General features: G+C 27.3%; 2 protein-coding genes across 7 annotated transcripts in view; one reads left to right on the top strand and one right to left on the bottom strand.

Moving 5' to 3' along the window:
- LOC127280923 (homeotic protein antennapedia-like) overlaps nt 1-23,009 on the top strand; it is a 364,206-nt gene that overhangs the window by 243,255 nt on the left and 97,942 nt on the right. The gene's annotated exons all lie outside the window — the stretch shown is intronic.
- Nucleotides 7,602-17,081, bottom strand: LOC127280920 (neprilysin-1-like). Of its 4 annotated transcripts, XM_051304318.1 has the most exons (19): nt 16,931-17,039; nt 15,298-15,715; nt 12,518-12,657; nt 12,049-12,210; nt 11,878-11,961; nt 11,568-11,779; nt 11,275-11,409; nt 11,071-11,169; nt 10,805-10,940; nt 10,598-10,679; nt 10,397-10,487; nt 10,095-10,274; nt 9,914-10,011; nt 9,798-9,841; nt 9,631-9,682; nt 9,459-9,526; nt 9,271-9,377; nt 8,913-9,080; nt 7,604-8,824 (listed from the first exon to the last, which is right to left on the bottom strand). In XM_051304318.1, the coding sequence occupies exons 2-19, from the start codon at nt 15,426-15,428 to the stop codon at nt 8,657-8,659; spliced, it is 2,157 nt and encodes a 718-aa protein (XP_051160275.1). In that variant the 5' UTR covers nt 15,429-15,715; nt 16,931-17,039; the 3' UTR covers nt 7,604-8,656. The 4 variants fall into 4 exon arrangements, with proteins under 4 accessions (XP_051160279.1, XP_051160277.1, XP_051160275.1 ...); XM_051304322.1 differs by lacking the exon at nt 15,298-15,715 and having other exon boundaries at nt 7,602-8,824; nt 16,931-16,999; XM_051304320.1 differs by lacking the exons at nt 15,298-15,715; nt 16,931-17,039 and adding an exon at nt 12,778-13,434 and having other exon boundaries at nt 7,603-8,824.

Genomic DNA, 23,009 nt, shown 5'->3' with positions numbered 1-23,009 from the left:
TTTAACAATTGTTTATAATTTTAAAAAAATATCAAATAAAATTACCAAAAAAATTTTTAATTCAAAATAATAAATCAATTCAAAATCAAATAAAATTTAATTATTTTCAAAAATTTCAATTCAAAATCAAGTAAAATTCAATTATTACCCAAAATTTCAATTCAAAATCAAAGAAAATTTAATTATTTTCAAAAATTTCAATTCAAAATTTTTTAAAATTCAATTATTTTCCAAAAATTTACAATTTAAAATCAAATAAAATTCAATTATTACCAAAAATTTCAATTCAAAATCAAGTAAAATTGAATTATTACCCAAAATTTCAATTCAAAATCAAAGGAAATTTAATTATTTTCAAAAATTTTAATACAATAGCATTTAAAATTCAATTATTTTCCAAATTTTCAATTTAAAATCAAATAAAATTCAATTATTACCAAAAAATTTCAATTCAAAATCAATTAAAATTCAATAATTATCCAAAATTACAATTACAATTCAATAATTTTCAAAAATTTGAATTTAAAAGCTTTTAAAATTTAATTATTATCAAAAATTTTCCATCGAAAATTTTTTTGAAATTTAACAATTTCAAATTATAACTCTAAGAAAATTAAATTATTTTTAACTATTTTTATAATATATTCTTTGAAAATTCAACTATCTGAAACTATTTTTCAATGTAAAATAATTTTCAAATTATTGTATTTTTGTCCGCAATTTCTAATAAATTTTTTTTAGTGAAATCATCAAAACAATTTTAATTAAAAATCACTTGAAGTTCAATTAATTTAAAAAAAATCTTTAATTTGCAAATCTTTGAAAATTCAATTACATTTGAAAAAAATGTTATATCTGAAATTATTTGATAAATTATTTTTAGTTCTGTAAAATTTAAATTATTGTCTGAAAATTAACAAAATCTTTTAAAATTCAATTATTTCTAAAAATTTTCAACTTCAACTATTTCAAAAGTATTATTATTTTAAAAAGAAAAATTTATTTAAAAATCTATAAAATATTTTTGTTAAAATAAAAAAAATCGACTTTTTTTTTAATATAAATCGACTTTTTTTTGTGCCTTTAAGTAGATCCGAGGTCTGTAAATAGTTATTAATAATTTTATCAAAAAAAAAAGAAATATTTTTGCAATCGACGTTGCGGTACATAAAGTAACTGTTGATATGGTAACGATTGCTATACAAATATTAACTGTTGCTATAGTAATAGTTACTATATAGCAGCCGTTGCTACAGAATCTGTTGTTGTGGTAAACGTTGCTATGTATTTATAGTATCTTTTGCTGTGGTATCCGTTGCTATGGTAACCGTTGGTATAGTAACCGTTGCTATGGATCCGTTGCTACGGTAACCGTTGCTATGGAATCGTTACTATAGTAACCGTTTCTATAGTAACCGTTTCTATAGTAACCATTTCTATTGTAACCGTAGTTATGGAATCCGTTGCTATGGTAACGGTTGCTACGGAATCGTTTCTATAGTAACCGTAGTTATGGAATCCGTTGCTATGGTAACGTTTGCTACGGAATCGTTTCTATAGCAAACCGTAGTTATGGAATCCGTTGCTATGGTAACGGTTGCTACGGAATCGTTTCTATAGCAAACCGTTGCTATAGAGTCGTAAAAACCCAACGCAAAAAAATTATCCAAGAAAACACTAAAAAGTTGGTTAAAAAATTATACAGAAGCAAAATAATTATATATTTCCTTCGAGGCATTTTTTTTTTGCGTCTCAATTCAATGTTTTCACGTCCTTGCTGTAGCATTGCTATTTTTCAAGTTATTTCTCAAGAGTAATAGAAACGCTGTTAACCAACACCGCTAATCTAGTAAACCCACCCATCTTCCAACTATACCGTTAATACTACATATACATACATATACATACATATACGCGATGCGTAGAAGTCGTATACTTACATATATATTTGTATAAAGTAAAACGCGACTATATGGGAAACCAGCTCAATTATCAAAACATGTATGCAAAATTATGGAAATATATTTTGCACGATGCGATGTGTCTCAGCAATGTCTCGCCATTTCCAAGTATATAACCGCAAAACGAGAAAATTTTCAACGAGAAACACCGCAATCGAGTTAACCAGTGCGGGATATTGAAGTATTTTCATGGAACCGCGGCGAAAGATTTAATTTCACGTTTTTACCATGATTAAAACAGAAAATTAATCACTCTCTTTTCAGGATTATAATTATCCTCTCTTTTTTTTTTTTTTTGTATTTATTTCATCCCAGTTATTAACTTTCTCATGTGAGATCTATTTTTTTTTATGTTTTTATAATTTTTATTTTTCATACAAAATTTTACATACACTATAAAACGAGAGGTATTAAATTAATACCAACTTTAGATACTAAATTGCCTTTTGGTTCTATTTTAATACCTAAAACTATTTTAGTACCTTCTTTTTACAATGTATATATCAGTGTTTAATTTGTTTGCATTTGGTAAATGTATATAGAAATCGTTTGCCGTAGTAGCGAACTATTTGCTGTCACATTAAATTACGTTAGCAAATTATGTCATAGCAAAAAAATTTAGCTGTGGTTACTAATTTTTGATAGATCCGAAAGCAAACATCAGTTAACATCTGGTATCAATACCAATTGGATCAAAACATGATTAGTAACAATTTGATATCTTTAAGAAAAGCATCATATTTTTTGGATTATTTACATGGAATTGGTTAGAATTTGTTTCTTTTTTTTTTTTATATCAAGGGCATAAATTTCTCTTTTTGCACAATTTATATGTGAGAATGTTGCAGCATTCGTATAATAATGCGCATGATGAAGGATCTTTCAGACAATTCTTGGCAGAGATACCTCTTTTCGCGAGATTCCAACATCGAGAGTTTGCAAGCGGAAAAAGTCCAAGAGAAAAAGAAAGAGAAAGAGAGAGAAGTGCCACTCGAAGAAGCAACGATACCAAGAGTATAGTTGACTTTTACTAAAGAATGGTGGTGTGGGTTCTTGGCCCTTGTATACACCGATATTTCCATCTCTCTTTCTTCTTCTTCTTCTTCTTCTTTCTCTTTCCCTGTGTCCTTTTTTCATCTCTTCGCTAGTAGGATTGTGTGTATATTATACTATTACATACATATACTATATCCGTCTTGAGCTGAATCTGACTCCCGGCGAGCAAAGCAAATATTTGGAGCCTCGCCACTAAAAACTCGAGCGAGCCAACGGACGAGTTGATTTGTTTCCCTACATCACGATTTTCTATTCGGTTTTTTTTTTTTTTTTTTTTTTGAAAAAAAGAAGATCCTCGATTCTTCTTTCCTTGTCCCTCTACTCTCAGTTGGACCCTTACCTAGCAACCTGCTGAGCAAGCAACTTCTTCTTCCGCCCTGCTATGGACCGATCGTACATTTTATAGAATGCAAATTTTTATTCCCGTGGTGTCTTCACGATAATGGATGTTCCGCACTTCTGGATCTAAGGCTTATATATATATATTCCTCTTCTTCTTCGCTTCTTCGTTTATCAAGGTGATCGCTCTTGAATAAAGCCTTTTAATTCGAATAATTGTAGAGTTGGACTTTATTCCTGATAAATTAGGGATAATGTGGATATGAAACTTGGTCACGTGCCAGATTGCAAAGGATTTTTAGTTTGCCTTTTTTTTGGGTCATTTTCATTCATTTAGTTTTTTATTACGGTGCATAATAAAAATTTTTTTGTAAATAAAAATTACGAAAAAATTATTACTGACCTAAAGCGGAAAAATGTATATTTAGATTCGCGATGAGTGATCCTAAAAAAAGATCTGAGTAACTACCCAGCTTGCAGCAACCTTGCCGCGCAACATTTCCAACTTTGCGGTAAGCTTGCCGCGCAATATTGCCAACCTTGCACGAAAAACTTGCCGCAAGCTTCAAATATCCCACCTAAACCAAAGCTTGCATGGTAAGCTTACCGAAAGAGTGCAGTATAGGGTTGCTGCAAGATTGCACAATAAGATTATCGCAAGATTGCTCAGTAAGCTTGTAGCAAGGTTGGTGTAAGGTTACCAAATAACCTTGCTTTAAACCTAAAAAATCATTATATAAATTAGACGAAACAGTAAAAAAAAATTTTTTTTATAGGTTCAAAGGACGGTTATTTGGTAACGTTGCACCAACCTTGCTACAAGCTTATCGTGCAAGCTTACTGAGCAATCTTGCAGCAACCTTACTGCCGCGCAATATTGCCAACCTTGCACGAAAAACTTGCCGCAAGCTTCAAATATCCCACCTAAACCAAAGCTTGCATGGTAAGCTTACCGAAAGATTGCAGTATAGGGTTGCTGCAAGATTGCACAATAAGATTATCGCAAGATTGCTCAGTAAGCTTGTAGCAAGGTTGGTGCAAGGTTACCAAATAACCTTGCTTTAAACCTAAAAAAAACATTATATAAATTAGATGAAACAGTAAAAAAAAAAATTTTTATAGGTTCAAAGGAAGGTTATTTGGTAACGTTGCACCAATCTTGCTACAAGTTTATCGTGCAAGCTTACTGAGCAATCTTGCAGCAACCTTACACTGCAATATTTCGGAAAGCTTACCATACAAGCTTAGGTTAGGTGCGACATTAGAAGCTTGCGGCAAGTTTGCCGTGCAAGGTTGGCAATACTGTGCGGAAAGCTTGCCGCAAGGTTGCTGCAAGCTTACGTAGAGGGGAATAATGGGGGTTGTTTCAAGTAAAATTGATGAACTTTCCTAAGAAAAATTTTCCCTTTTGTAAAATAGATTAGAAAAAGAAAATTTTTCTTCATAAAAAATAAATTTTCCTTAAAAAATTTCTGTCAAAATAAAACTTACAATATGAATTGTTATACTGTGAAATACCACAGAACACAAGGATCGGTAAAGTTAATGTGGTTTTGTTAAGGGAGTGACGTAGGGTGGTGGCTTGAGGGGGGGAGGGTTTGAGAGGAATGGGAAGTTGGCAGTTCTTGGTATAAACGCGAGCCGCTCGAATGTCGCGTTTGCGCACTCTCGTGAGACATGGCAAGGGGGATTTAATTGGATGGACACCATCACACGGTGCTTAATTAACTAATTAATTTCACGCGGCTTGCGAGCGCGCATGAAGAAGGTAGAATGAACGTTCTTATTCCTCTTCAACATAACATTGAGTATATATATATATATATATGTACTTAAAACACCGGGAGCAAAACTTGTGGATATTATATACATATATATATGTGAACATTCAAAAAGCAGTGGCGACGTTTGTTTTTCCATGTCATAAAATTTTGATCAAAGCAAACTTTTCATATTTCCTTTTACATGATTATTTATGAGATCTTTTTGATGTTTAAAAATTGCTTTTGAATTTTTTTTTTCTTTTTGAAATTATATTTAGCATATTTTTTAATTTTTCTGTAAAATATATCCTGGCAGAATTCACTACTGGTATATAGTTAATTTTATCAAAAATAGAATGTCATTTGTCTATCAATGACTAATTTGTTTTATATCGCAATTTGTAATATCGGAAAGAATAAATGACCAATCGATTTTACTGGGATATGGACAAATTATATTATCCATTTAACTGGTTTGCATAACCTTGATTATGTTTATATGTATATATATACTCGCCACGCCTATATATAAACTCTCTCAAGTAGAAATTTTACGTGGGTCGAAGAAAATAAATGCTATATCTACTTTTTCACTACTCATGACTGCGTGAAATTTATTCGCGTGTGTGAAATTCTTGTTTATATTTTATTGTTGACGAGTCACAATCTTCTTACAACATTCCTATTTGTACCGATATATTTACAAAAAAAACAATATTTTTCGAACGCAACATTTTTAGGCAAACTAATTTTAGGAATTTATTAAAAAAAAAATTTACAAATAAATCATTTTAGAAATTATTTGTTACCAAATTATATTTTTTAAAACAGTAACTGATTTAGAAAAAGTATTTTAGTAAATTTAATTTTTTTTTTATTAAAAATTTCTCTTGGAAATAATTTTTGTTGAAAATAAAGATCCTGTTTAAAATAAAACATGAAGCATTCTTTAAAATCCGATACGAAATCTCAAAAGCTGTTAATGAATTGATTTCTCAAATACAAAAAAATTTTTTTTTTTCTCTCTCTTTTTTAAGAGCATCGACTCTTGTCGAGACGTGAATTATGAGCACGGAAGTGGTTTTGGCTATGTTACTTTTTGGACTTGTCGCATTTATTCACCAATCGCATTCGAATATATTTTTATTATTATTATTATTATTATCTGGTGATAAATTCTCTGAAAATACGATCTTATTTTACTGTCAAGCTCGCATCATCGATAAATTAAAAATTTTACCTCCTCTTGATTAAATAATGACATATATATATATTGTCATCAATCGTCGATAAAACACCAACGCTAATTTAAATCCTATATATAAAAATTATGTAAAAGTTTATGTGATATTTATTAATGTTTACTAATCAACACTTTCTTTTTTTTGTTTACAGGTAAGCGAGTCTTTGATGAAATAATTACTTTCGCAGATTTTCATGATGTAAGTAAATCGAAAATTAAGATATATTGAACATAAAACGAATTTTATTATTTTTAGAAAAAAAAAATAATTATACAGACAGATTTTTATGTTCCGGACCCCGTAAAAATTTTTTTTAATTCCATTATTTTTGTTTAAAAAAAAAACGGAAAAAAATGAGAATAAAAAAAAATTTAATGGGTCCGGAACATAAAAATCACTTTGTATACTATTGTACAAGGTAAAAACGTATGTACTTAAATATGTTTTTTTCTTGTAGGGCAGAATAATAATAATACTGCTCTACAAGGGAAAAATATACGTAAAATGTATGTACTGCAAGGAACCGAGTATAAGAAATTTTTGTTAAGGGGAAAAATTTGTCTCATACTGGGGTTACAAGAAAAAGAAAATTTAGTCTAGATCAACAATCATAACTATTAGTTATTCTTAATATGACAGTTCAGAGATACTTATATGCAATAAAAATAAAGATATATAACCAATTTTGATTCGCTGGATTGATTAATAATGCGCTATTTTATATAAACTCACTATATTTATTAGTTGAAATACAATTTACATCGCTATTTCGAATGTTTTTTATGCGAAGATTAAATAAAATAAAAATCTTTTACATTGTATCAAAAATTGACTTATTGTCGAGAACGCTATTCTCTCTCTGAAGGCTAATATTTCACATATGCTTTTGTCGTCTGCTATAGTCTATCACGCGTACCACTCAAGAATACCTTAAGTTGGCAATGGCGCGGGAAAATCATTCAAATTTAAATTATGGATTAATTGGAAAACCCACTTGGAAGGGCAGCTAATAGTATAATAAAGAGCCAAGTAACAAATTAATTCGTTACATTACTTTTAAGTTGTAGGGAAAAATAATAATAATTTAAAATTACATTAAGTATAATTATTATTATGTAGAAAATAAAAATTTATCATTTTAAATTTTTACAATATTAACAATTATACTACCCTACAAGGGAAAAACATATGTATGTACTTAGATATGTTTTTCCATTGTAGGATAGAATAATAATAAAAATAATAATAATAATTTAAAATTGCACTGAATAAAATTATTATACTTTGTATAATTATTAAATTAGGTAGAATGAAATATTTTTTTATAAAAAAGAAATTAAAAGTATAATAATTAGTATATTGAGTAATTGTCCATCAAGATATGAACGTGCGCGACATATTGGGGATGTATTTTTTTTTTTTTTTTTCGTGTGAGGCGTAAAGAAGCGATGGGGTTCATGAGGAACGAGAGGGATTGGTAGAGCGATTTGTCCCGTCTGTTAATTAGTGAAAAAACGGAGTATGAATCTCGAGCGATCGTATATTACCGCCAGTGTAATGGATGGGATTACAGCTGCTGTGTTAAATTAAACCGACCGGCGCGGCGTGGCGGCCGCGGTACGCTACTGTGTAGATATAGGTAGAGAAAGAGAGATAGAGAGAAAAAAAGAGAGAGAGAGAGTCATCGCACACGGGGGTTCCCTTCCATTTTATGTATTCTCCATGTACACTGCGTATACAGTTATACCTTCAATAATATACCAACTTCACTCAACCCTCACTAAATTCGCATTCATTTTAAATTTACTTTTTCTTATTATTTTCTACCTTTAATTTCCATCATTTATTTATCATTATATATACATTTAATATATGTCGCATGGACAATAGGCGTTTGAAATAAAATTTAAAAAACAATTTTTATTTTCTCTAACTGTGAATATCAATTATTCTTTCATTAATTAATTTTACGTTAATTAAAAAAACTAAATTAAAAAAAAATATTGACAATAACGTCGCGTCGGAAATAAAATTTTCTTGAATCAAATAATTTTTATTTACAGTAAACAGTATTAAATAAATTTAAATGTGAGGTAAAATAAATTTTTTTTAATGCTAATAATAGTGAACTAATATTAATTACTAGTAATATTAATATATAAATAATAATTTAATTATAATATTAATATATTAATAATAGTTTACTTAATATTACGGTAATATATTAATTACAATAGATGCGTGAAATTATCATAATTTTTTTAAATACCTTTAAAAAAAATAGTTTATCAATTTAAAAAAATGCGCATTTTTCTTTCTTCCATAAAATATCACCTTCTTTGCAATTAAAGGTATCGGCGAAACCATCTGAATTGCTGACAGCTAAATTGACTCTGTCAGAAGTTGATGAAATCTCATTACGTTCATTTGCTGCCTCTGGTGTGATGTTTTCACAGAAATTCTAAAAATTTCAAAAAAAAAAAATTTTTTTCTTATTCAGTAAATTGAGATGTAATTGAAAAAAGCTTTTTTTATTAACTTTCTCTCACCATAGCAAAGGAGGTGAAAAATAATTTATTATCATTAAAATCTTCTAGTCCTGGTAATTTTGGATCAATAATTTTATTATCATTAATGTAATTTTGATAAGTTTCAAAAGCAATATTTAATCCAACGGAATCAACAAAATTACTTTCTGTTATTATATTTTTGTATATCTGCAATATATGAAAGTTTATTATATGCACTTTTCTAATTTTTATTTATTTTTTTTTTTTTATTACTAATCATTTCCATAGCACAAATCGATTCCATGATCTTTTTTTTCCTTAACAACCGTTGCTAAGGATTTTTTTTTCCTTAGAAACGATAATAGAATATTATTTTAATAATATATTCTATACATACCGAGTCATTCATAAAATCATTTTCAAAACATTTAAGTTTCTCCATTTGATTTTTAATCATTTCCTTCGTCCATTTTCCAGGTTCCATAATCTCGTCATTTTTTCGACCTTAATGCAAAGAAAAAAATTAAATTATAATTATTAATTTGTTATCGTATCAATAGTGTTTATAAAACGTTTTATTTATACTCAATCTGCCAAATGCTCGAGCCATTCCATGTCCGATGTTAAAACCTAAATTTCCATAATTAGTGGCACTGAAAAGAAATAATTTTTTATTTATTGGAAAATGATCAGTTTAAGTATTATTCATTTTTTTTTATTATCCTTTTAGGTTTAATAAATAATAAAATATACTTACTTTGGTAATTCTTCATTAAACAAAAGTGAAGCCACCTCTGCAAATGAGATTTCTATAAAAAGAATGCAAAAAAAAAATAAATATAAGTTTTGAATTAACCGTAAGTACATAACTAAAATAATTATTTTGTTGATCAAATTAATTTATATTGTGAATATTTGACTTACTAAGTAAATTCTTTGATGGAAAATAGATGCTCCGTTTTTTAATACTGTGAAAATATTTAAATAAATCAAATTTTATAAATTATAATTGTTCATATATCAGTATTAATAATACTCACTTATGTTTTTTAGCCTCTTCAAACTGTTGTTTTATATTTAATAGATTACTTTTTTTAAAATTTATCCAATTTTGTAAAAAATTTGAAGTAATTTTAAACTGTGTGAAAAAAAATTTTCATATTTAGAATATCTGCATTTTTGTTTCGAATTGTAAATTTATAATATGATGTATGTACTTACGGTATAATTTGAAAATTCAGTTTCTTCATTTAAGATCATATCTTTATTATAATTATTAGAAATTAAAAATTTCATGTTTGCTAATTTGTAATTCATAAAAAGATCTTTTGTATTTAGCCATTGTGAATTTAATAATTTTGTATATAAATATACGCGTATATTGTAAAACATAGAGTTAGTCTGAAAATGTAAATTACAAAAATTACAAGTAAAAAGTAAAAAATCGTATTTTCAATTTTTAGAAAATTGAACATGTCAAATTCTTTTTTTTTGCATTATTTACAGTAAAGTATACAACTTACAAGATCCATTGTATTTTTTGGTAGATAATTAGTAAAAAGTTCCGTGATATGTCCTTTTTTTAAGAGCAATAACGATAAGCATTCATCTGATCTGATTAATTAATTTAAAAAAAAAAATAGTTAAAATTTCAATATTTTAATGTAAAAATAATAAAATTTAAAGTTACAAAAATTGGTAATACAATATTATTAATTAAATACCTGCTTTTATTGGACAACAAATCTTTCTTAACATACCAATAATCAAATGAATCGACTAAAAATCTCCAATGAATATAATTAACTAGAAATAAAAATAGATTCTTTTCATTATTATTTTATTTTATGCAAAAGTTTTCGAAACAAGAAAATAAAATTTATTACTTTTTTTTTTTTTTAATATTAATAATAATTACAAAAAAATTGTACCAATTATTCTTGAAGAAGTGTGTTTAAAAAGATAACACAAATTCATAATAAAATACAATGAATGAATTTGAATGGTTTCATTTTTTGACAATTTCATTTCCTTAAGTAAAATAGAAAATGTTTTTGAGAAATTCATCTAAAATGAAAATAATTAATTATAATATAAATTATTTTTACACTTAGATTAAATAAATTATTTTCTTTATATAAATATTTTTAAAAAAATATTAAAAAAATTTTTTTTTTTTTTTTTTGCAAATTCTTACTCTTCCATTTGAATGTCGGGGACATTTTATGTTATATTTTTCTTGAAATTTTTCAATTGTCATCTCCTGTTCTACTCTACTAGTTTCATCGTCAATTGCCTGAAAAAATAAAACAAAAAATAAAATAAATTAGTTATTATTTTTTGTTTACCTTGATATTGAAAAGAGAAATTTATATTTTCTTTAAAATTGAAATTAAATTACCATATTCAATTTTTTATGAAAAGTTAGAACTTCCTCTAAATCTATCCAAGAAATATTTAATTTACCTTTTTCAGTAAAATAATTGAAAATTATTTTTGACTTATCATCAATGTCATTAGTTGATGGTTTACTTATCTAAAAATTATACACGACAATATGTTGTAATTAAAATATTAGAATTTTTATTTTCATTACTATTAAATTATTTAAAAAAAAAAATTATTATAAAATATATATTTTTTTTTCGTATGATAAATAAATATTTTGTTGAAAATTAATAATTTATTTCTTACAAAATATTTGAAGTCCTTGCCATTGGGACTTAATTCAAGTTTAAAAAATACACTTTCTCCAATAAGTCGTGTATAATAATTATTCACATTTTGCCAAGTAATATGCTTTTCTAACCATACTGAAAAATCCCCAAAATCCATTGCCATTGGTATACCACCAATTTTTTCTGTTATATTTATTAATAGATTTTGTCCAATGTTTAAAATTCTTTCTATTTTAGAAAAAGAATACAATAATTTAAAAAAATTTTTTTTTTTATTTAGCATTTTTTTAAAAATATTTCAAAAAAAATTGAGAAATTATATTAACCTTCATTGTTACACGATTGAAACCATTTTTTTTCATAACGTAAATTTAAACTATCATTTTGATCAATTCGTTTTTGTAGTATTTCTAAAATGAAAAAAATAATTATTATTTTTTTGTGATTATGGGTAAAAAAAATTTTTAGATTTAAAAAAAAAAACAAATTTTCCCTACCTTTTATGATTGGTTTAAATTTATTTACGGTCATAGTGTGTAAATTGATAAATTTCAAATTATCAGATATTGGATAATTAGTTGACCAATTACTGCAAACGTAGGAATAAAAATCATTACAAGGTTCAACTGATTCATTTCTTCCTTTAATTATTAGTTCAGCTAGAAAAGAGAAAAATTTTTTTATATATTTAATAATTGTTAATTTTTTTAATTCTAATTTTCTATTTTTGAAATACTATATAATTGTAATATTCTACTTTTATTGTTAAAGTTTGTAAAATTGTATCACGCTTTGATCGTAACAATTGTACAAATATTTGTGTATTATCAAGAACGAAGTGTTTTTATATTTATTTTCATAATTTTATTGATATTACAAAAAAAAAATAATTTAATTTCAAGAATTCAATATTTTAAAAAATATATTTAAATTATAAAAAATAAATTGAACTTAAAATACACTTACCAGCATTTTTACATATTGTACTATTACAGACACTATAATTATTGTTTGTTGTTTGAACTGTCCCATTATTATCGTCAATTTTTTCTGCATTAATTATTACATTGTATTTACAAATTGACAATATCCAAATGATAAAAGGTCTAAAAAATTATTTTAAAACATTTTTAAAAATTTTAATTATTGTTATATTAATTTTTAATTTACATAAAATAAAAATTAACAATTTTACACTATTTAATTTTTTTTTTATATATACTTACAGGGAATTTTTACTTTTCATTATTTTATTGCTCAAATTTTTATTATATAGTGAAATTAAAAATATTATTAATTATTATTTTTAAATTATCATAAATTATTATTAAAGATTATTATTATAAATTATTATTATAAATTATTATTATTATGATTATTTTAATATAGAGGTTAAAATAATTTTTTTTTTTCACTACTTAACACACTACGACAGTTGAACTTGATTTGATTAACAATAAGTGTGGATTCTTTTTTTATAATAGAAAATTATCTTTCAAATGTTACTTTTAAATGTGAATTACGAAACTTTTAATAAAGCTGAATAAACACTTTACACATTTGTTTATCAAATATTTCCATTCAACTATTTTGTGCCACGCATGAAACTAGTTTTAACTAACATCGAAGCGAAAAAAAAAAAAAATCAGTGAAATATTATTATTTAAATAAAATAACAACATATACAGTTCGAATAATTTTTTTGTTGATTTAAAAAAAAACATTTCCTTTCCTTTTTTTCATTCAAAACAAAATTTTTTCTTTGACACAAAAAAGGGGTTTTTTTACTCAAACAAAAATTTGCTTTGATTTAAATTAAATTTTTTCTTTGAATCCAAGAAATTTGTTCTTTAAATCAAAAAAAATTCCAGCACATTCAAAAAAAAAAAAATAATTCTTTAATTTAAAAATGAATATTTTGAAACAAAGATACTTGTTTTGTAACAAATTTTTTTAAAGACATTTTTTTTTTTTGAATCAAAGAAAAATTAACTTTAAATCAAAGAAACAAAAGAAAATGATTTCTTTAAATAACAAAAAAAAGGATTTTTCTTTCTCAATTTTTGTACTTTTTACTTATATATACCGGGATTTTTATATAAAATTCAATGAACATAATTCACATTCTTCCATGTTGTTATAAAGTTAAAAAAAATGAATAACGATTCCAAAAAATTCCAAGAGCTGTATATTATAAAAGAGAGAGAGAGAGGGGGGGGGGTAAACTTTTTCTTCATGTTTCATTGCTATTTCTAGTATCCAGGGAAATTTAAGACATGAATAGATAACCCGTTTTTGTCGCTATCATCAATTAGAGGAGTAAAAAAAAAATAAAGGAAAAAAAAAAACGTAAAGAGGTTAAGGCGAAGGTAGAAGCGAGAGGGTTGATAGAGGGAGTAAAGGGGGGAAGGGGGCAAAGGGGAGTTTGGAGGGCCTTGCCTGGAAGCGATACGAGAGTCTGTACAGTTCCCTGGTAGACATACCCCCTTTGCTTCCAACCCTTATGGATAAGGGTGTGGGTGGGGTGAGAGAGAGAGAGAGAGAGTGGAGAGTATAGCAGCAGCAGCAGCAACGTGCTGCCCGCACCAGGCGCCCCTTCGCATATTTCACTGGGAATTTACGAGCCTCGATACGACAGGGAAATTGCAAGAATGGCGGAGTAATCTATCTCTCCTTGCCTCCGCGGGCTCTCTCTTCTTTTTTTTTTTCCTTCCCCCCCTTCCCCCCCCCTCCCTAAAGTCCTCTCGGACTCCCACACATATACACACACACGTTGAACCGAAGAAAACTCCTCTGTCTTCCTTCTAGATAAAAGGGATTTGTCCTCCAGGGTCGAGATGGCGCGAGCAGCCTAATTGTACTCTCTCCAAGATAACCAGTGATCTATTACACTTCCGGGTCATGGAAGATCTTTGATCGAGGACAAAGGAACATTTCCACAAAAAACTAAATTGAAGTTCCTCTTTTTGGGGTGGAGGGGAGAGGTGTTTACATAAAAAAAAAAGATCTTATTTCGAAGAGAGAAAAAATTTTTATTTTAGAATAAAATGTTTTGCAATGAGAAAAAAAAAATGGTTTAATATAAATGTAAGAATATTTTTTTTTATTTCGAAAGTCGTTAGTTATAGCGATACTAGCGCTCTTGCGGAGAAACTTTTGCAACTCAGGTGAGAGATTATTACAAATATGGCGGATATGTGCGCGCAACATTGTGTTTAGCTGAAGGAATAAGAAATTTGAGTTTCAACATTTTTTAATAACAATGAAAAAATTTCTTTTCACAATAATAAAAATTCGTGACGTTTGTTCTTTTTTATATCTCTCACGAATTTAAAATAAAAAACCGATAATAAATAATAATATAGTGATAGTAAAAAAATACAATCTAAAATTGTTTTTGACAAAAATAAACAACTATTCTTTATTTTAGATTATAGTCACAGAAAATTAAAAGGCATTAAAATAAGCCTTATTATTTTAATCCAATTTTGCTTATTTTAATACCAAAATGGATTAAAATAAGAAGCGTTGCAGCTTATTTTAATGCCTTTTAATTTTCTGTGGTAATAATAAATATAATAAAAAATAATATATATAAATTATTTTACTATAATCGCATGTAATGTTGTAAATATTTATAATTATGTGATAAATGTTTGATAGACATTAATTTTATCTTAAAGCAGTTGGAAATAATTCAAGTATATTTTGTAACGTGGGAATAAGAATAATAAAGTTTAGATTGCCTTTTAATTTTGGACCGGTTAATGAAGAAGAGAGTGGAAGGTATTCTCTCTCGAGGCCTGTAACATTGCCTACCGATGTAAATGTAAAATGAAACCGCATATGAAATGGCATTATATAACGTCATGTGCATTTAAAAAAAAAGAGTCAACTCTCTCTCTCTTTCTCTCTTTCATTTTGGATTAGTAAAAGTGAGAATTCCTAGTAACGTCCCCTATTTTTTTTCGCTCTCTCTCTTTTTTTTTGACTTCCGTTACTCCCAAGGCACGAGTGCAATTAAATCTTGAAACAAGGGTCGAGGGTGTTCATCCAAGCTTGAAAGACTACAAGGGTTCACATCTGTCGGTATTGTCATTCTCATGCTTTCCCCATAGTCATTTTCTAATAATTCTTTATTCCAAAATTCATATGCAGATAATCCTTTAAGAAATTAAAAAACAACATTAAAATAATAAAATTATAATAATAATAATTTAATAATAATAATGATAACAATAATAATAATAATAATAACAATAATTATTATTATTTAATTATTAGAGAGGTTGACCTAAAATTTCAAGGTTAATCATGGATCTCTGGATCGAACGTTTGTATTTCCTGGTTTAATCACAGCGCGTAATCACGAAAGAGGTCTAACCTGTTTTTATCTTAGACATTAATACACTTTCCTCTAATTAGGTAGTAATGTCGATTTTTTTTCAAAGAAGCCTATTTAGCAAATTAACACTAAAAATTAAGATATCCAAACCTTTTTTTGTTTTATAAATGCTTTTTTTAGAAAACAAAACAGTACTTAATTATTTTGCATATACATTAATTTTTTTTTAATGTTATGTGATTTTATTTTGTGTTATAATGATTGTTTAAATTTATATTAATAGTATAGTATTAGTTACTATACTATTAATTAGTATACTATTAGTTAGAATAGTTTTAGTTAGTATGGTATTAGTTAGCATACTATTAGTTAGTATACTCTTACGTAGTATATCATTAGTTAGAATACTTTTAGTTAGTATACTCTTACGTAGTATAGTATTAGTTAGTACACTTTTAGTTAGTATACTCTTAGTTAGTATATTATTAGTTAGTATAGTATTAGTTAGGATACTTATTAGTTAGGATACTTCTAGTTAGTATAGTATTAGTTAGGATACTTATTAGTTTCTACACTTATTAGGTAGTATAGTATTAGTTAGGATACTTATTAGCTAAGATACTACTAGTAAGTATAGTATTAGTTAGTATACTCTTAGTTAGTATAGTATCAGTTAGTATATTATTAATTAGTATAGTATTAGTTAGGGTACTAATTAGGATACTTCTAGTTAGTATAGTATTAGTTAGGATACTTATTAGTTAGGATATTTCTAGTTAGTATAGTATTAGTTAGGATACTTTAGTTAGTATAGTATTAGTTAGGATACTACTAGTTAGTATAGTATTAGTTAGTATACTCTTAGTTAGTATAATATTAGTTAGTATAGTATTAGTTAGTATAGTATTATAGTAATTGTGTGTTATAATGAATATTTAAATTTATATTAATAATTATCATTATTATTTTTATTATTACAACTAATATTTTTATTATTATTAATATAATTTTTTATTATTAATTTATTAAAGTACTTGCAATAAAAAATGATGGTTTAACTTCATTTTCTTAAGCAGTTGATTCGATTAAAATTTGAACGCTTCTAATAATTGTAAATTTTGTTTCAGAATTTTTTTTTTTTTTCATTAAAAAATAACAATATCGCTTGTTTGATAAATATTTACTATTCACTAAAAACATTGATAACTTACTCCGACAATTGTTTTTCATATTTTATTATTTAAAGTCGTGTAACATTTTAAATAATAAAAAAAAAATAACGAGCAAAATTTTTTTTACAATTTTTTAAATATAGAACTATAAAGATAATAAAAATCAAGTTTTATCATAACATATTTTCAAAAAAAAATTTATTTCCCTCCCTTAAATCTGATTTTACTATTTATACATACCTTATCGAAACAATGTTATCATTATCTAAATAAATATATATTTAAAGAAAATCCCTCGGAAAATCCAGTATGGCATATTTCTTTTTCCCAATACGATGTAATATATCAAAAAAAAAAAAAGTAGAATGGCGTCGAAAAAAAATTGAAGAGGGATGAAAAGAAAGATAGCCCTTGAGCTAAAGGGAATATGCGTGCCCAAAAACCGACCCCATTTCAAGATAGCGGGTGGTTCGTTACACCATACAGAGGGTTGGCACAGCCTGAGTGGCTTCCAGATATATACAAGGGGTGGAAAAGTAGGTGTTTGGCGAGGAGACGCGAGGGGGTTGGTAAAAGGGGGAGAGGAAAAGTCTGCGGTGGCAGATAAGGCTATAGTCGAAATGGTGGAAGGGATATTGTAACCAGAGGGTTGAAAAGAGATAGTGAATCAAGGAGAAACAGAAACAAAAAGAGAGAGAGAGAGAGAAAGAGAGACAATGAAATGAGAAAGGGAGAAGAAACATCGAAAACGAAAGAGAGATAGATAGATAGTGAAGAAGCCTATATCTTCTCAGCAGCCACAACTGCAATTCGACCCTATATTTAATTTTGCGGTGGAAAGAGGCTCTCTCTCTCTCTCACACACTCTCCGGAACAAGAGAAAGAGGAGGAATTGTCGTTTAATCTAGCCGCGATCCTATCTCAGTGGAATTTATCATTCGATAAATTGCCACCACTATATCAAGCACATCCTCTCAAACCGTCAATACTTGAGAGATGCTTCCGAATACCGTTTCGAAACATTCCAAACAGAATTATTCCGGAATTGGTGCTGACTAATTAAGAGTTAAGAGCTTGCACTCCCCTTATTTTGAAACTATTTTTTCTATTTTTTTTTTTTTTTGAAACAAAAACATTTTAAAGTAAAGGATATAGAATCAAAATCCAACCAAGGACAATCAAGTTCTAGTGCAAGAGTAGGTGGATAATTGCTAGTTTATGAATCGTATCCCCTTTCACTCACCCCCCCAAATTGTTACCCGCTATTTCCGTACAAATCTCACACCCCTTTTACTCTCTCTCTCTCTCTCTCTCTCTCTCTCTCTCTCTCTCTCTCTCTCTCTCTCTCTCTCTCTCTCTCTCTCTCTCTCAACTTAATGTTGTTTCCCTCACTCCATTAAAAGCAACGCCACTCGGCTCGTTTCACTTCCCACACTGCGGTTGTGGCCTTGTGGTCTCCTTCACCTATACAGTTTTCTCCCTTTATAAGAACAGGCAATCGTGTTCCATTAGTTCCTTTTAATTCTTCCATTCTGACTTCTTTCGTTACAAATTTAAGGAAATCTTATTTCTTCAACCCTTTCTTTAAGTTTTCTCAAAAAGTTCATTTTTGGAGATTTATTGCTATTTAATTAGCGTCAATGATGACTATTACACCGAAAAAAATAAAATCTTAAAATGAGAAGAAAATTCCTCTCAACATTTACTTTTACATTTTATTTTCAATATATGAATATTCATCTAAAAAATAGAGGATTCTCTTTTTTTATTTAAGAACATTTTGGTTAGATGATTACTTTTAATCTTTCTTTTTCGATTGAAAGTATTCTTTTCCAATTGAGATTATTCCTCTAGAAATATAGTTTTTTGTTTTTTTACGCACACGTTCAAACTGTTCGAAAACTGACAGTTAAAAAATAAATAATGGACATCCCACTAAGAAACCTTCTATGTAAAGTGGAACTAACAAATTACATCTGTAATTTTGAAAATAATATTAATTACTTATAATCAATAATGTTATTATAATAAATTACGAAGCTGAAATACGCGACGTTTATGATAAACGATTTTTTAAGAAATAATTTTTTAAAATAAAAATTCTATAATTTTTTGCTTAAAAAATATTTTTTTTATAATTTGCTGATTAATGAAAACTACAAGAAATATTTTTTAGGCAAAAAATTACAGAATTTTTCATTTTAAAAAATTTTTCCTTCAAAAATCGTTTAGCATAAACGTTGCGTATACTCTTTAGCTTCGTAATAAATTAATGTCAATGTGTTTAACCCCTATTCTTTCTATGATTAGAATTTTGTAATATTCCAGTTAGAATTAAATTTTTTCAGCATCATAATCTATAAATATTATTTTAAAAATATATTCATTTTTATATAAATAAAAATAAGAATGAATTTTTCTCTTCCATATTTTTATTTGTTGGAATGTTTATAAATTACTTTTTCGATTTTTTGGAAGGAAGTAAATAAAAATTATTATGTAAATAATTCATAAACTTTTTCACTTGCATACTATTCATTTTATTTTAAAATTAACCTAAGTTAAAAGTATTTTTATTAAATAGAAACTCGTGTTTTTGCCATTATGTTTCGTTCTCTAAAATGATTTCTCTCCTATAAATAAATAAATCCAAGTTCTAAAGGGTGAACTAACCCATATAATTTCTCCTAATTAAATAAAGAAGATTGACATTTCTGAACTTAACGTAGGATGAATATCTCTTTATTTGAGATTATTCCTTAACAAGATGAATATCTCTGTATTTGAGATTATTCCTCTCACAATATAGAAGAGGAAAATCCTCTCAATTAGATATGAATACTTTAGTGCCCATATATAAGAGGAAAAAATGCGTCAAAAGAAGAGGAATCCTCTAAAATTAAGAACTTATTTTTTTCGGTGTAGTTTGGGTCAGTCAGAATAGTATCATATTAGTTAATATACTAAAAGTTAGTATACTACTAGTTAGTATAGTTTTAGCTAGTATATTCCTAATAGCAGTATAGCATTAGTTAGTACACTTATTAGCTAGTATAGTATTAGTTAGGTTACTACTAGTTAGGATAATTATTAGTTAGGATACTACCAGTTAGTACTCGTATTAGTTAGGATACTAATAGTTAGGATACTACTAGTTAGAATACTTATTAGTTAGGATACTACTCGTACTCGTTATCCTAACTAAAAAGTATCCTTACTAGTAGCATCCTAACTAAAAAGTATCCTACCTAATACTATACTAACTGGTAGTATCCTAACTAGCATTATCCTAACTAATAAGTATCCTAACTAGTACTAGTATTACTAGTTAGGATACTTATTAGTTAGGATAATGCTAGTTAGGATACTACCAGTTAGTATAGTATTAGTTAGGATACTTTTTAGTTAGGATGCTACTAGTAAGGATACTTTTTAGTTAGGATAATTATTAGTAAGGATACTACTAGTTAGTATTCGTATTAGTTAGGATACTAATAGTTAGGATACTACTATTAAGGATACTTTTTAGTTAGGATAATTATTAGTAAGGATACTTATTATTTCGGATATTTATTAGTTAGGGTACTACTAGTTAGGATTCTTATTAGTTAGGATACTACTAGTTATTATAGTATTAGTTAGGATACTACTAATTAGGATACTTTTTAGTTAGGTTACTACTAGTTAGAAGTCTTATTAGTTAGGATACTACTAGTTAGTATAGTATTAGTTAGGATACTTTTTAGTTAGGATACTACTAGATAAGAGTCTTATTAGTTAGGATACTACTAGTTATTATAGTATTAGTTAGGATACTACTAATTAGGATACTTTTTAGTTAGATTACTACTAGTTAGAAGTCTTATTAGTTAGGATACTACTAGTTAGTATAGTATTAGGATACTACTAGTTAGTATAGTATTAGTTAGGATACTTTTTAATTAGGATACTACTAGATAAGAGTCTTATTAGTTAGGATACTTATTAGTTAGGATACTACTAGTTAGTATTCGTATTAGTTAGGATACTACCAGTTAGTACAGTATCTGCCAGTATACTATTGGCTGCTATACTATTACTCACAATCAGTACAGTAATCAACACAGTATGAGTATTATTTCAGCATCAGTAATACTACACACTATCCCATTTTTATTGGACCTAGACAAACCGCATCCAATTGTATATTTTACAACAGAAAATGATATTCGTTCTATACACGCGAATGGAACAAAAGAACATTTGGAGTTATATATAATTTAAACCGTCTGTTGATTATTGGCCACTGGAGATATTCTGTACATATATATAGTCCGAATTTGAATTGAGAAATGATGGCAATATGGATCACACATCGCCATGTCTGCCAAGTGGGATGACATCGTACATCATGATTCCCCTTCTCGAGAAATGGCACCCCCTGGTCGGTCAGTGATATATACATTTAAGCAGGCACCACCTCAACCAGTAACCCTGGATGCAGCACTGAGTATACTGTTACATATAATACACTGCCGCCATATTACCTCTAGGTAGGGTGTCAACCCCCTGCAAACCAACCAGCTGACAGCTTTCCTGGGCTTCACCACTCGAGTGGTTAATATACTGGCTTCTCCTTATTAGCCAACAGCACATATATATATATTATATATGCTAGACCAAAATTTCTAATAGCTTTAATCCAAATTTAATTGGCAGCTTTCTATCCCGAACGAAATACTTTTATTAATTCTTAATAGATAGTAGATATATTGGGTTATAAGTTTCAATGAAAAATTGCAATTAATTAAAATTTCGATACTTTTTTGATTTGAATAATCATTTTTTTTTTAATCACCCCTTTTAGTCACCAATATTCGGTAAATCACCTTTTTCAATTGTTATCAAAAAAAAAATTACAATGATCCATGTAATTTATTTTCCCATCATCAATAAACTTGCATGAAAATCGAATGCCTCGCACAAGTTTCTAATGAGGTTTTCAAGTACATGCAAAAATTTCAAGCATCCAGTTTCTTTTTTTTTTTTTTTGATGTGGAGTAAAAGAACTCACGGCCCAGCATTCCTGCATGAACTTTCTGCTATATACGCGTTTATAAGTAATGTTTGCATGAAAAGAAAGTTTCAACTCCTTCACGAAACATTTGTGTTTCGATATATTATATATACATAATATATTTTTTTAGTCAGATTTTTTGCAAATGTCAAATAATACCAAATAGTGAAAAAAATTTATCAAATCTTTTAGGTAGTATTATATTATTAGTGTGCTATTAGTTAGTGTACTACTACTTAGTATAGTATTAGTTACGATACTTATTAGTTAGGATTCTAATAGTTAGTATAGTATTAGTTAGGATACTTATTATTTGGGATATTTATTAGTTAGGATATTACTAGTTAGAATTCTTATTAGTTTGGATACTTATTAGTTAGTATAATATTAGTTAGAATACTTATTAGTTAGGATACTACTACTAACTATAGTATAATTAGTTGTGATACTTAGTAGTTACGATACTACTAGTTAATATAGTATTAGTTAGGATACTACTAGATAGGATACTTATTATTTGGGATATTTATTAGTTAGGATATTACTAGTTAGAATTCTTATTAGTTTGAATACTTATTAGTTAGGATACTACTACTTGGTATAGTATTAGTTAGGATACCACTAGTTAGTATAGTATATATTAGGATACTTATTAGTTAGTATAATATTAGTTAGAATACTTATTAGTTAGGATATTACTAGTTAGAATTCTTATTAGTTAGGATACTTATTAGTTAGGATACTACTACTTAGTATAGTATTAGTTAGGATACTTTTTAGTTAGCATATTACTAGTAAGGATACTTTTTAGTTAGGATAATTATTAGTACGGATACTTATTATTTAGGATATATATTAGTTAGATTACTACTAGTTAGGATACTA

Source organism: Leptopilina boulardi, unplaced genomic scaffold (assembly GCF_019393585.1).
Source record: "Leptopilina boulardi isolate dan_hultmark-lab unplaced genomic scaffold, ZJU_Lbou_2.1 LbouV2_258, whole genome shotgun sequence".
Lineage (NCBI taxonomy): Eukaryota > Metazoa > Arthropoda > Insecta > Hymenoptera > Figitidae > Leptopilina > Leptopilina boulardi.
Note: the sequence above shows the minus strand (reverse complement) of the source record. Positions and strands in the feature narration are given on the sequence as shown.

Coding starts and splice junctions, on each gene's coding strand:
- LOC127280920 (XM_051304318.1), bottom strand. CDS start 15,428: ATGCACATGACGTTATATAATGCCATTTCATATGCGGTTTCATTTTAC. Junction 9,378..9,458: donor TCGAGCATTTGGCAGATTGA/GTATAAATAAAA, acceptor CTTTGCATTAAG/GTCGAAAAAATGACGAGATT. Junction 8,825..8,912: donor TTTTCACCTCCTTTGCTATG/GTGAGAGAAAGT, acceptor TGAAATTTTTAG/AATTTCTGTGAAAACATCAC.